Source organism: Pogona vitticeps, chromosome 1 (genome assembly GCF_051106095.1).
Source record: "Pogona vitticeps strain Pit_001003342236 chromosome 1, PviZW2.1, whole genome shotgun sequence".
In the NCBI taxonomy this organism is placed as follows: domain Eukaryota; kingdom Metazoa; phylum Chordata; class Lepidosauria; order Squamata; family Agamidae; genus Pogona; species Pogona vitticeps.
In genome coordinates this window covers 225,481,917-225,496,620 of record NC_135783.1, presented here as the reverse complement: position 1 = coordinate 225,496,620, position 14,704 = coordinate 225,481,917, and the positions used below count along the sequence as shown (strand labels likewise).

At 39.6% G+C, this 14,704-nt stretch overlaps 1 protein-coding gene across 4 annotated transcripts in view; it reads left to right on the top strand.

Annotated features, from left to right (window-relative positions):
- Positions 1–11,226, top strand: part of ACMSD (aminocarboxymuconate semialdehyde decarboxylase) — a 76,612-nt gene extending 65,386 nt beyond the window's left edge. For all 4 annotated transcript variants that reach the window (XM_078377155.1, XM_072984212.2, XM_020779622.3 and 1 more), the window contains 4 exons: positions 398–493; positions 2,455–2,627; positions 7,702–7,800; positions 11,035–11,226. In XM_078377155.1, the coding sequence (XP_078233281.1) occupies positions 398–493; positions 2,455–2,627; positions 7,702–7,800; positions 11,035–11,097 (431 nt within the window). In that variant the 3' untranslated portion in view covers positions 11,098–11,226. The remainder of the gene's footprint in view (positions 1–397; positions 494–2,454; positions 2,628–7,701; positions 7,801–11,034) is intronic.
- The last annotated feature ends 3,478 nt before the right edge of the window (positions 11,227–14,704 follow it).

The following is a 14,704-nucleotide window of genomic DNA, read 5'->3' as shown; positions in this document are numbered from 1 at the left end:
GGACATACCTGGCGAAATTCATCTTGCCAAGAACTTGATATCTAAGAGTCACCTCCTGACACACCCCATCTTGCCACAAACATTTGGATTTTTGGTACTTGCTTTGAAGAAGTGGGATTCACCCACAAAAGCTCATATATTGTATAATTTTTTTATTTTTTATTAGTAGCCATTAAAGTACAATTGCCTGTTCTTGCATTGGTGATAATATGGTATCTCTTAGTAGCTGCTCAGAGAAATGTACAAATTGGATACTATGTAAAGTCATGCCCGAGTCTCATTTCCTAACTTAGATTCCAGAGTACATTTGACAAAATTTAAGGGGAATTACTTGGATATTGTGTATGAAGATGCTGTAGAGATCATTAATTCTGTTCCATTAACTCTTTTTTATTAGGCATGCCCTCTGAAACAACCATTGCTATTTGCTCCATGATTATGGGAGGGGTTTTTGAAATTTTTCCTAAACTGAGAGTTTGCTTTGCCCATGGAGGTAAGTATCAGAGAACAGTATGGAAATCCAAACATATTTAAAATGCAACTCTTCTCCCCCCTCCTCATGGTAATACTCATAAAGACTATAGGTATGCTGCTGAACAACAGAGAAAAACAGTATGAGGGGGCTATTGCTGTCATGTCCTTATTGGCTTTCTACAAGGTGGCCACCATGAGAAACAAAATGCTAGATTTGATGAGCCTTTGGTCTGGTTCAGCAGGGGTCTTCTAACAGCGCAATCCTATTTGTGTTTCCTTAAAAACAATTTCTTCCGTGCTCAGCAAGTCTTACTCCCATTATAAGGATGCAGCCTTTGCACACCTTCATAGATATATAATCCAATCTGCTTTAAATATGGTTGCACTAAATACACATAGTCTGGAATATAAAGCCTCCTGAGTAGAAGACAGGAATAGCAACCACAGAACTAAAGAGCAGCAGAGGATAGTTAACAAAATAGCTGAAAGAAGTGGTCCCAATTGTGTGGTCAAGAGTGAGAGCAGGTCTTCATGGGACAACTCTTCTCTTGACCCTAGGCATGTCTACAAATTATACACAGATTGTGAAACAAAGCCCACCCTTGGATCTTCCTAAAGCAAATCATTTTTTTAAATCAAGGTACAATACCATAGACCATCAATACATTTTTGTTGTTACTGAAACAAATTCTTTTTTCTAAACTTATGCAAAAATAATAGACATAAAATGTTAGACTTCTGCACATGGGAAGAGGGATTCAGAAAGCCAAATACTGTTGAAGTACCAAGAATTTTTTTCACATTGAGAAAAATCAGAGCAAACTATCAAGTGTCTGAAATGCATGTCAACTCGAGGATTTTCAAGAAGAAGATTTTCATAATCATTATAATCTATAATAATAAATATGTGTCTAAATGTTGGCTTGCCTCAAACATCCATTCAAGGCTGTGCAATCTAGACACATGAAATGTGGTGTTATGAAGGTAATCCTGGAGCAGTATCCATACAGAGTTATTTTGTATGTTAAATGGATGAGCTGGTTTTAGTAAATGAAAATATGTCTGTACCTTGCAGTGGCCTGGCTAATTTCTGAAGGGCACTCACTCAAGGCAGTTCCATATGGCAGCTTCCTCTTCAGCAGGCACTCAGATTATTAAAAGGGTTCAGAGAGAGCTGCTACCTCTAAAGTGAGGAGAGGAGAATATGCGTGGAGAAAGGCTGAGTGAGCACTAATGTAGAGGGAAAAAATGAGACAGAATAAGGGAAAGAACACAGAGAAAGAATATCAATGGCATTGGAACTGCTAAGCAGACAAAGTGGATATTTCTGCTAGGGCTCATCTAGATCACACATTTGTTCCTCTCTTTTTGTGCTAATTAGTGTGGTTTAGTGCCAGATAGATGTGGATTTCACCATAAATTTTCTTCACATTCATTGCTAAAACCCTGCTTTCCCTGTCTTTTCTTTTGGAAATCAGAATCTTTTAAAGATTCAAACAAAATTTGGAAAAGCTCAGAGAAACCCTTTTGAAATGATTCTCTCCCGAGATTGGTTTTGCTTTCTTTTTAGTAGATCAGCACTAACACCAAAAGCTTCTGATCAGTTATTTGCCACACCAATTCATAGACAACAGCGAGGAAACCCCTGAAGCCTATTTCAAAAGTTATCTTCCATGCAGGATTCTGGGGTTTGTTTCTTTCTTCTTGGTGCTAATATCAGAAGTTTCCAACCTAAGAGGCTCCTGTGGCAAAACATTTTAAAAATAAATCTCCTGGAGTCATTTTTTTAAAACCTGGAAGACCAGGTTTTTTGTCACTTCTGTCACTGTTTATACCAGCGTCACCTTGACAGCAGGAAAAATACCATTATCATTAGCTCATAATCATCTGTATATAGAGGAACAAATGCTATTTCAGGATGAGCCCTCCATTACAAAAATTCATTTAGCAAAGGCATTTATAGTTTGCATTTCTTTTTAGGTGGTTCTTTTCCATACACTGTTGGGCGTATTTCCCATGGATTTAACGTGCGGCCTGACTTGTGCGCAGTAGATAATAACATTGATCCGAAGAAATATCTTGGTTCTTTCTACACAGACTCACTCGTCCATGATAAATGTGCCTTGAAGCTGCTGATGGAAATAGTGGGAAAGGTGAGTGAGAGAATTTAACCAAGAAAAACACTTAACTTAGAAGCAGCCATTCTTCCACACTTGGGTCCTTAGGACTAAAGCATAAATTAAACAGGAGGTCATTCACAGACTTTACAATCATTCAAATTATATTTTCAAAGGGTAAATTGTAGTGGCATCCCTGATGTTGACTGAGACCTTGTTTGGGTTAAAATAAGGGCAGAAATATTACAGTACATTTAAAATAATTGGATGCTGAGTGTTGAGCCTCTTGGTCTGTCTTGGTTTTCTGTGTATAGCTTATAGATGATTGTCTTTAGGTCACTTCCTGTTTAAATCATTCCCTCTACTTCAAAGAAATGGTTTGGCTTCTTTTTTTCTCCTTCATATGCAACTGAGGTCTGGGTGTGCAGGTGTCTGTATTCTAGCCCTCAGCCCACCTGCATATGTAGAAGCTGGCTCTAGGAAATATCTGTATCCAAGTGCAGTTTTTATCCTGGTTTATCTGGAATGAATTTCAGCAAATATTAAAAGCAAAAAGCAAATGTGCCGGTTATATACTGCTTCATAGCACTTAAAGCACTCTCTGGACTGTTTATAATTTAATTATACAGGGTACACATTCCCTTTCCCAGGGTGCTCATTTCTACCAGCTTTGGAAGGATGGAAGGAATCAACCTTCAGCCGTCCACATGCTGTCCAGGTGATGCCGGTATAAATAGTGACAGAAGTGGCAAAACGTGTTTGTGTCCATCATACCATGGGTATCCTCAGTGATTACACCAAACCGATACCATAAGCTCACTTTAGTAGCCTATTGCACTCTACTAACATGAAGTAATTACCACACATTTTATGCAGTTGTGGCTTTAATACTGTGTGAAGTTTCAGTTCTCGTTTAGCCGCAAGAGCTGCTAAGATCTAAGTGAAACAAAGAGAGCAGGATAGGAAAAGAGATGCTTCTCAGGAAATGCAAGCTAGAGGAAGAAGCCAGTCTGACCTTCACACCAGTAAACCCAGCTCATTGGGGATCATAAATGTTTTTGATTAATTTCATTCCTTCTTTCTTTCTCTCTTTAAAGTGAGGTCATAGAACGTTGATTATTCTGGCCCTTTCATTGTGGCTGATTATAATTTAAGCACTAGGCTCCTTGAAAATGTGATGCTGTTTGACTTTTCCATTCAGATTGGAAATACAGTTGCAAACACTCCTACAAAGTACAGTATATGTTTGTTTGCTTGCTTGCTTGCTTGCTTGCTTGTTCGTTCATTCGTTCGTTCGGGAAAAAATCATTGCCTTTTTCCAGAAAATCTCTGGATAGTGTGGAACCTATCCTTAGTGATACTTTCCATATGCACATTCATTTGTCACTGTAGCCATGTAGTCTCACTGCTAACAGGAAGGAAAACAAATGTCCTTAAAATTACAGTAGCACCTCAGTTCCATTTAATTGTGTATTATGTGCTGTCAAGTCATAACTGACTTACAGTGATCCATAAAGCTTTTGAGATAAATGAGATATTCAAATAATGGTTTCATCAGAACCACATCCCCCCTTAATTTCAATGGTCAAGCAGGGATTCAAACCCAAGTCTCCAGAGTCCTAGTCTGACACTCTGTCTGCTACAGAACACTGCGTGTCTTCAGGTCTAGGTACAGCTAAGTTTCCAAATTCTCAGAAATGGGAGTCACAATTAGCAGTGGTTGTAACATACTTCTCTACACCAGGATTTTTTGGGGTTTTTTCCCCTACTGCTGCTGTATGTGGCAACCATTTTCTCTCCTCTACAATACCCTCTACTTCTAGGACAGAGGTGGGCATCAAGCGGCCCATGTACACACAGCCCTAGCCAATTCTTTGCAGTTATTCCAACAACCCATGGGCTATTGGTTTGGAGGGGGAGTTAATGAGGAAGCTTTTTCTGAGGATTTGGGGGTAGGATTTGGTACACAGCCTTTGAACTGCTGACTTATCTAGAGTATAATTGCCCACCCTTGTTTTAAGGCATTGTGATGATAGTGGCAGGGAAGCAGGCATTAAAAAATTATGAAGACATTTTGGGAATAATTCTACAATGTGGCATTGTATTTATAGGGGGCTAAGAAAAAGAAACTCTTACCATGTTTTTCAGAAAACATGTTTTCTTAAGAATTTTGGATCAGCACTGGTTGTCATTCTTCAAGGTTCAGCACCTTTTATAGGCCTTACAGATATCACATGTTTGAGGGGATCAGCCTTCATGCATCTTATCTCTACTGCACATGCTTATAATACAACTTTTCCCCTGTAAGTGTGGTTGCAAATTTGAGAGGGAGCAGCATTCCCTCCAGCTCCAGGAAAAAGCTGTAGGTCGTGCTATGGATAGTTGGTTCTCCAGTTTCTCAAAAAGTGTCTTTCCCCATGAAACAGCCTCTCTGGTTTTTTCTTCATTATTCTCAGACCCTTTTAGAACATCTTTTGGTTTAGATTTTGAGTTTACTGTAACATTATAAGGTGGCCAAAGGTGATCTATCTGTTTTTTTCTTTTTTGTTTTTCTTTTCCATTATAAATCTCTTCAACACTGCAGCTTCCCTAGCTGCCCACACATTCTGATCTGAACAAATGAGGAGGGGTTAACTTCTTACATCTTCCCCTGGGATTTTAGTGTGGGATGTTGTGAAGAGCATTGCCAACTGCCATGGGGATGTACAAGGCAAGACAGGATATGCACAAGAAATACCCCTCTGCCACCGTCTGAGTAGGATAATTACAAGGATCCTGAATTTTCCCTATGAAAACGTATTTGCAATTTCTCCTTCTTCTGAGTTGCTTTTCAGAGGTAATCTGTTCTCTATCAAAGTGAAAGAGAATGATCAAAAATTCTCATGGGAGATCATTTTGGCCCAGCACTACTTCTCTGTGACAGCTACTACCTGGAATGCGCACTACTGCTCCGTTCCCTGCACTGGCTTGCTGGGTTTTTTAATAGCTTCTTATCTCTCATTTCTGATCATGGATTGGAAATGAAGGCAGATAGAGAATTCTCATGGGCTAAACCCGATTGAAGGCCTGGACGTTCTGCATCCTTGCAGTAGCTAGGTGACTACCCAGGTAATAATCCACCATAGAGAAAGCAATCACATTCAACTCACACTCCCCGTTTTCTCAAAGGCAAATGTTGATCTTTTCTGTGGCCCCTGTTGACCATGTTGCCAGTAATCACACCTCTCTGTACTTACATCACTATCATGCAGTATGTTAGACTGCACAGGGAAGCCATTGAAATCCATAAACATAAACAAAACTTCAACAGGAAAGAATAATGCCTGAAACTAAACCCGAACTGGCAGCCCATTCTGAAAATTACAACCTGCAAAAGGTCAACGAACTCTTACCCAGCCACAAGGGCCAGAGATCATTTCACAAAAAAGACCAGCTAACGACACCCATCAACCACAGTGACAGATAATCTCTCCCTCTCCCCCCTCCCTCATCACAACAAAAACATGCTAATCACCCTATCTCCTGAAAAAAGACAAAAAGCCGTTCCCACAGCTATAAATATTATCCAACAAACACCAACAGAGCATGGACAGAGTTCCTACTCCAGTCCTCTGAAGATGTCGGCCACAGAGACTGGCGAAACATCAGGAAGAACAACCTTCAGAACACGGCCAAAGAGCCCGAAAAACCCACAACAACCATTAGATCCCGGCCGTGAAAGCCTTCGCGAATACACAGAAAATGAGTTGTTTGCTGATGGCCAAAAGGCCCTCCAAAGAGGTCATATGGATCACAAGCATAGCTCAGGTCCTGCAGCTAAAAAATGTGGTTTCCATTATTGAGTCAATACATCTCATGTTAGGTCTTCCCCTTTTCCTGCTGACTTTTTTGGCAGTCTTTTCTTCTCAAGATATGTTGAAAGCTCAATAGTATAACTTGCCGCGAGAGCTCAATATTTTGATCTAGAACTCATTTATTTGCCTTTCTGGGGTTATCTGCAAAGCTTTCTTCCAACACCAGATTTCAAAGCAGTCACTGTTTTTTTTTTTCCTGTCAGCTCTCTTCGTTCTTCGCCTTTACATATGTACATAGTAATCAGGAATATTGTCACATGGATGGCCTTGGCCTTGGTTTCCAGTGAAACATTGTTAAGTTTAAGGATCTTTTCTAGTTCCTTCCTAGCTGCTCTTCCAAATCTTCAAATTTCTTGGCTGCAGTCTCTGTTTTGATTGATAAATGAACCATAGCAAGAAGTAACCCTTGAGCACAACAGGGCCTATGAGCACTTAGACGGAAGTGTTTCTTTTAGAAACCCTGTAGTGACACCTACTGGAGACACTATAATGAAATAATATATGGTGGAGACAAAAAAATGGAGGAATTCTTGTCAGTAGAGGAATGTAACCTCCAGATGTTATTAGTCTAGAGCTGCCATCAGCCACATCTGGCATAGTTAGTGGGAAGGGATCGTAGGAGCTACAATCCAACAATATCAGGACAGCCGCACATTCCTCTGCCCTGCTGTAGTGTCTGTTTACCCAATTTGTACATGGATAGCCATAAGGAAGAAAAGCAGCAAAGATATTCTCCAGAGAAGCATTACTTGGGATATTTATTCTCATTTGTGGGATTTCAGTGTTGGCTCCTGTTCTCTTTAAACATGTGTTTGTTCTTGACAGGGTATTAAATTTTGTTCAAACTCTTTTAGCTGTGCAGCAGAATTAGCTTCAATTATCCCCAAAACAGACCACTCCTTCTTATCTCATGAACTGGCATTTATACTCTGAACCACTCTGAATGCACTCCGAACCACTGGTAATAGAAAAAGTAAAAAAAGGATTAATTTACTCACAGTTCTGAATATATGTAGATGAAAATAGAGGAGGGGAGTTCTCCATGTTTGCTTCAATGCCACAACCCACCAGATACATCACAGGGGTGTCATCTCAGATAATAACCCCCCACTGCTTTATTTGGGTGCAAATTAGCCATCCACATTGGCTACAGAATGGTATACCTTAGGAGTCAAAAAGATTGTAGCCATAGATTGAAAAATGTGGAACTAAATGCCGACAGAGTCATCCATCACTTGATTTGTTTTTTTCCCCAGGACAAGGTAATGTTGGGAACAGATTATCCATTTCCACTTGGGGAACATGAACCTGGAAAACTAATTGAATCCATGGAGGAATTTGATGACGAAATTAAGGTACAATGTTACTGTTGTGGACAGAGAAACAGCTGTTCCTTTGACTTATGGCAAGCATGCTGAGCAACCCTGCTTTAAAACAAAACTACAAAATAAAATACTGAGGTTCCCATTTAATTGCTTTTACATGAAACAATTCTTGGGACTACATTTTGACTTATGGTAGGCTAATGGCATGTTGTCAGATATCTTCCATGAAGAATCCCTAGATAAAGAAATAATGTATTAAATGGAATATATAAACTCTTTCGCTCCTTAGTTAAAATAAACTAATATTTTAATACAGAAACAGGGAACTTCCAGAGATGGCACATGCCACTCCTGGATCTTGGAAGGTTGCACCCTACTAAAAAAAATATTTTATTTATAAAATGAAAATGCCCCCCCATGCTCACTAATGGTTATAAAGATCTTTGTTTCTTAGTATTCCTAAGTAGTTAACTTTCCATTGCTGAAACCTCCTCCTTCCCTCAATTACAGTATCTGCTTGTAGGCTACAGAAAATAACTGTTTTGGATGTGTTTGTATTAGTTTCCAGTGCTCCATGGGAAAAGGGTGTGTCTTAAGATATCTTAAGACATGAAAGGTGGGGGGGGCACACTGTGACTTTCTTTGGAAAGAAAAAACAAAGATATGTGTGTATTTTGTTCAAAGAAATACAGAGAGATGTGATTAATGGCAACAGATATCCAGTTTATCTATAGGGCTTGTAGAGCCCCCAGTGAGCCTAGAGTGGGTACAAAATGAGTTTGGGGCTTCTAAATTGACCATTCATGGTACACAAGAGAAGCATTAAACACTCTTCCCTGGAATCCCTTCTTCAGCCTTGAAAGCAGGAATGTATGGCAAATACGTAAATAGCCATCACATGCACAGATAAAGAAAAGCGAAAGATCATGAGCGTTCAGAATTCTGTCTGTGTCTTTTCAATAAAACTCTGAAACTACATGTAAGAAAATCATCCACACCCTGGCAGAAATTCCACAGAAACTCTCCTTATACTGAATCATCACTTATTGTCATTATTAAGTTGCTGAATTATTTTCATCTTGTATTTCAGGAAATATCCCCCCCCTCTTCCTTCCTTCCTTCCTTCCTTCCTTCCTTCCTTCCTTCCTTCCTTCCTTCCTTCCTTCCTTCCTTCCTTCCTTCTGACAGTTGTCCTTCTTCTCAATATAAAAATGACAATGATGAGAGTCCTACTGGCGTTTGCATTAAATTTACAGAATTTGCTATAGGTTATTGTGACTAATTGACAAGGTGCTGGACCATATCTCAGTCATACTGTGGGTCCATGACCAAACTGCACCACAGCACCTCATCAATTAGCCACAGTTAACTGCAGCAAGTTACACAAACCCTTTGCAAATACCAATCAGATACATGAATAAAAGAGAGGCTTTAAAATCCAAGTCGTATACTTGTAACAAACATTATTTAATAGAATATAATTGAAATTCCAGTTTTGGAATCAAACATGTTAAATTGTATTAATGACCAAACTTGAAAATAATTACCTCATTGCTTCATACTTGTACTGATCTGCAGTCACAGGATCAGATTAAAATTAGAGGGCAGATTAAACAGATTGGGATTTCCTAAAAGATATGTGTTTTATTGATCAGATTTGGAAATTAAGCTGGGAAAATCAGTCACAAATCACACCTTGCTAAATGTAAGATACATAGAAGAGAAGAATTAAATTTATTTATGGAATGTGTCCAGAGTTTGGATTATCATTTAGATTGATCCTGTATCTTGCTCTTGGTATGCTTTGTTCTTAACATATAATTTGAAGGTAAAAACAGGGTTAATTTGCAAGTCTGATTGCTGACAGACAGGTTACATGCTGTTAAGTCGCATCTGATTTATAGAGATCCTAATAGGGTTTTCAAGATACTGTATGTGAGATATTTAAGGAATGCTTTTACCACTTTCAGACCCCCAATGAGTTTTCATGGCTGAGCAAGGATTCAAATCCCAGTCGCTTAAGTCTCCCCATGCCACATTGAAGCTATCACTATATTGGGGAAAAATGCAGGAAATACTATGGGTTTTGGGCAGGCTAAAACCTTTTTTCCCATTGACCACACAACACAAAGTGATGCTTTGCCAAAGCACATTCCAATTTACCTTTTGCCTCTTATCTGGTGAAGCAGGACAAGCTGTACATGTGCAAACACACACACACACAAACAAGGTGGTGACAACATATTGTCTGTGATACAGCTTTTCTCCCAATATTCTTTTTTTTTTCACAGCGCCCACTCCATGAGCTGCACTCCTGTTTTCCCACACACACACAGAATAAGAGCAGAGCTTGTCTCTATCAGCAAGATACACACACTATAACTAGATGAGAAAATTGAATACGGAAGCTTTTTTTACTGCTTGTTTACTGCTTTGTAATGGCATCACCTGCAGGGCTATAAGTAGCACTATAAGCAAGCAGCAAAACAAGCCTTTTTACTTTTTTCTGGCTGGTCACTTAAATTACATAGACCCAAATTCCCCAGTGTGGCTTTACAGAAAGTGAATGTGACCAAATTCATATTTCCCTCATTTTGTATTCACACCCTGACTCTCACTCATGTGTCTAAGAAAATACTTTCATGGGAGGGAAAGCAGATTAATTGTACAGAATATATATTAAGTGTAGTCTGACCCTAACTAGTCAACAAATATCTAAGGCTTTTGGCACAAAAAGAAACTGAGAGTGAAACTGAACTCTGGGCCCTCTCTTCCACACCTGCAGTCTTATAGAGTGGACCCTCGACTTACAGATGGCTCGACTTACAGACTTTTGAGTTACAGACTTCTCTGGCTGCAAAATTTAGGTTCGACTTGCAGCCAGAGAATCGACCTACAGACCAGAAAAAACCCAAAATGGAACAAAAATGGCCAGTTATGGCATTAATTGGTTTTCAATGCATTGTAGGTCACTGGAGACTCGACCTACAGACTTTTCGACTTGCAGCCACCATTCCAATACGGATTAATTCCGTAAGTAGAGGGTCCACTGTACTGAGATACTCAGGGGAAGGAGCAACAGCCAACAGCAGCCTGTTATTGTGGCTCCTTTTGTTTATTAAATTAATTTTATGCAACAGCTTACTAGCTAATTATTTGGAAAGTATCCAGATACAGAAATATAAATTTCTTTCTCTAGATATTGTGTATTTGCAAGCCAAACGCAAAAATGTCATTACTATTACTTTGTTGTTGCTGTTACAGGAAAACCTCAAGTCTAACAATGCTCTTGCATTTTTGGATCTTGACAGACGGCGGTTTGAATAACACTAGAACTACTTCAAATACTTGTCAACTACAGTACGCTAAGTCTGTATGCACAATCATAACAGTCATGCCCTTTTCTGTTTGCAACCCCTTGCCAGTTCCAAATAAATAAACTTGCAATATTTTCCATTTTTTTTGTTCCACCGAGTCCACTTTCACAGATGTTTTATGAGTTTCCATTCTTAAGACTGACAACATAGATTTGGGAGATTCTGTCATTATCTCTAGGAAGGAGAAATTCATGTTGTTCAGATGTGAAGAATAGCTATAAATACTGTATTCTAATTCCAAGTACTGGACAGTTTTGAAAGAATTAGCCATATTAGGACTCCCATCGCTTGGTCTGCTCTAGGTTCATTCACTCCTTTTCCTGGTGACCACACAACAGAAATGCCAGCATGAACCAGGCTTCCCAGAGTGTTCCTACACACCCTTTTTTGACTCCCTGTCAGAGGCTACAGGTTTTTCAGGTGTAGGTAGAATTGCTCTGTTTTGATTCAGTTTCAGCACATGCGATCTCAGGGACTGAAACAAAGCAGATGGCTTAAGTTTTCAATTTCTCAATAAATTTAAGTGGCTTAAGCAGACAAGTTAAGCCAATTAACAATACGTATTGGGAAACTGAAAGTTTTCTCCTACATGGAGGGATTGAGAGTGGGGAAGCAAAGGTTGTGGGGCCTAGTACAACAGTGCTGGTGTGCTCTTTGTAGGCATCCTTCAGTCTCAAGAGACTATGGTAACATGCTGTGAATAGAGGTCTTGGAACAGCATCTAGTGTGTCTGAGAAGGCCAATTCGAGAGTGACAATTCCTTCCACACTGAAGACAAATACAATCTGTCCCCGGTCCAGCTCCCTGATTTTGCTGGTTTCGGGACTGCCTCTTTGCCTCGGCCTGCTGGACAAGTGTCCCTTCGAATTGGGAGAGGCCGTGATACACTGCCTGCCTCCAGGCTGAACCCTCAGATGTCAAGGTTTCCCATCTGTTGAGGTCCATTCCTAAGGCCTTCAGATCCCCCTTGCAGATATCCTTGTATCGCAGCTGTGGTCTCCCTCTGGGGCAATGTCCCTGCACTAATCCTCCATACAGGAGATCTTCTGGAATCCGACTGTCAGCCATTCTCATGACATGCTCAAGCCAACATGGAAAACAAAATGAAACATTCAGCGCTTCCTTCTAGGAGGAGGGGACGGGAGGAGATAAGGAGTGTGATCATTAATTCTTTCTTTAAAGAGAGGTGAGCCAAACAGGGTAACCTGAGGTTTAGTGTTGGTTTCTGACCTGAAACCATCAAGTCATTATATGTGGATGCACAAATTGGCCCAAATGACATACCACACCTCTATGTCACCTTAAGCAACCCTCTTTAGTCCAATGCAGCCCATTTTAATTTGGCCATCTAGCCATGCCCTAAATCTGTCTCAGCCTTCTTGTGACAGTGTGCAACAGTCTTAATAATAGTAATTGCTGTGTTACATCAATTCTTACTTGTGACAACCCTTCTCAAGGTTATTGAGCTATTCAGCCAGCAATATTCCTGTTACAGCCAAGTCTACCTAGCTTACAGCTATTGTCTTGGCCAGAACCTACTAAGTGAAGTCATTAACATCTTGATAGCCCCATTCTTGTGTTGACAAGAAACTGTCACTTTGTTTATTATCTCTATCCACATCTGCTCATAGGAGATATATATACAAAAATATAAAGATAATGTATTTGCATTCCAGTGCATGAGGAAGTGGAGTTCTATCCATGAAAGTTCACATTAAATAAAACAGTATTTAAAGGGCTGCACTATTTAGTTTTTTTAACCCCTTTCTGTCTAGTCTTTTTCTTTTCTTTTCTTTTCTTTTTTGCCAAAATGTATTATTCCTTGACAAAAATACTTCATTCTCCCAAGTGCTTAGTGGCAGGCCTATATTTGCTTACATACAACTTCATAACCTAAAGCAATTATTGATCCTCTACTAATGTGATCTCTGCTATCTTTTGCCAACAGCGCCTTCTGCATTCTACATAGGTCAAACAGGACAATCTCTATGCAAAAGAATTAATAGACATTAATCTGACATCAGAAATTGCAGTACACAGAAACTTGTCTCAGATCACTTCATTCTACTAGGACACTTTTCACAATATATGAAAGTCGCTATTCTGGAAAAGAAAAATGATAGAACAGGAATCCAGAGGGAAATAGTTGAGATAAAATTTATTTACATGCTGGACACCCATCTTAATGGGTTAAATATTAGCCAGGGTTTTTAAGCCACTACCAAATGTTATATTATGTCATTATGTGCTGTTATTTTCCTTCCCAACTAAGCAGACTTCACCCTTTCAGATCAAGGCTCAAAGGTAAAGTCTGTCATTCTCTACATTACCATATGTCTTTGCTGTTGCTTCCTTTGATCACTGTTGCTGTTTATAAAACCAAGCTTCAAAAGTACTAAAGACTAGAGACAAGCATGAACTGCCAGTTCAGTGGTTCGTGCGGGTTCGACCATCGGCCCGACAGGTGTTCTGTGGTTCCAACATGGTTCCAAGCCCAATCTCCTCCAGCAGACGCCCACTCAGAGGCACAGCCTCTCACCACTCCCCTTTGCTGCCATTCCAAGCTATTGGGATTACAACTCAGAGAGGTCTGGATGTCAGTGCCCCTCCCCAAAGAAAAACCCTCTTCTGCAGGAGGCTCCCACAGTGCTCCCTGCATGGCTATGCTCTCCACACAAACTCTCTCAGGAATCGGGAATCCACACCTCTCCCATATACTTCCTTTGATTAATTATTTCATTCCAAGTCTCCTCTCCACTACAAGCGCCCATCTCTCCTCCCTCCAGACCCCTGTTTACCCTTCCCTTGTGCCAAGTTGACAATTGCTTCTTCACACTGTTGCTTAGCAACTTTACAAGATGCAGTGACAATGCATTCTCAGAGGAGCAAACGGCAGCCTGCTTCAGAGCTTTTATAGAAGAAGACTACTGTACTGTATTCCTGTTTACTTGGGAATAAGTCCTACCATTCTGTTGAGAATCAGGCTTATTCTCAGATAAGGGCATATCTGGAGCCAGAAAGTAGCAATAGCACAATATGGCTGCATGCAAATGAATGGAACACAATAAGTATCTCCCTTCAATTCAGTATTGTCATGAAGGATAAAGAAAAAGGGTTGTAGAGGTGAAATTTTAATTAGACATGTCTTTCTCTCAGTCTAATTATGCTTCATACTTTTTTTTCACTTCTATACTCTTTTATTTCAAAAATCACTGTGTGACGATTTCAAGTGACTTAAGAGCGCACTTTAATGGAACTGAATTTACTTGAAATATCTCAAGGCTCTGTATATTACTATATACTACTATATGCTGTATACCATTATATACAGACACATCTGTCTGTGTGCGTACACAGTGCTTAGTAGTGTTATGGAGACATTTCATTCTTTGCTAACATTTGAACAGGTGAGGAATTTTAAGACTTTTGCTAGAGTTGTTGCAAATCAGCAAAACAAATAATTAGCTCCAATAATTCCCTTTTCTTTCATGATTAGAGATGTAGCCCAACAACATCTGAAGTCTTAAAAAAATAATTTGGGAGATTCAATCCTAATG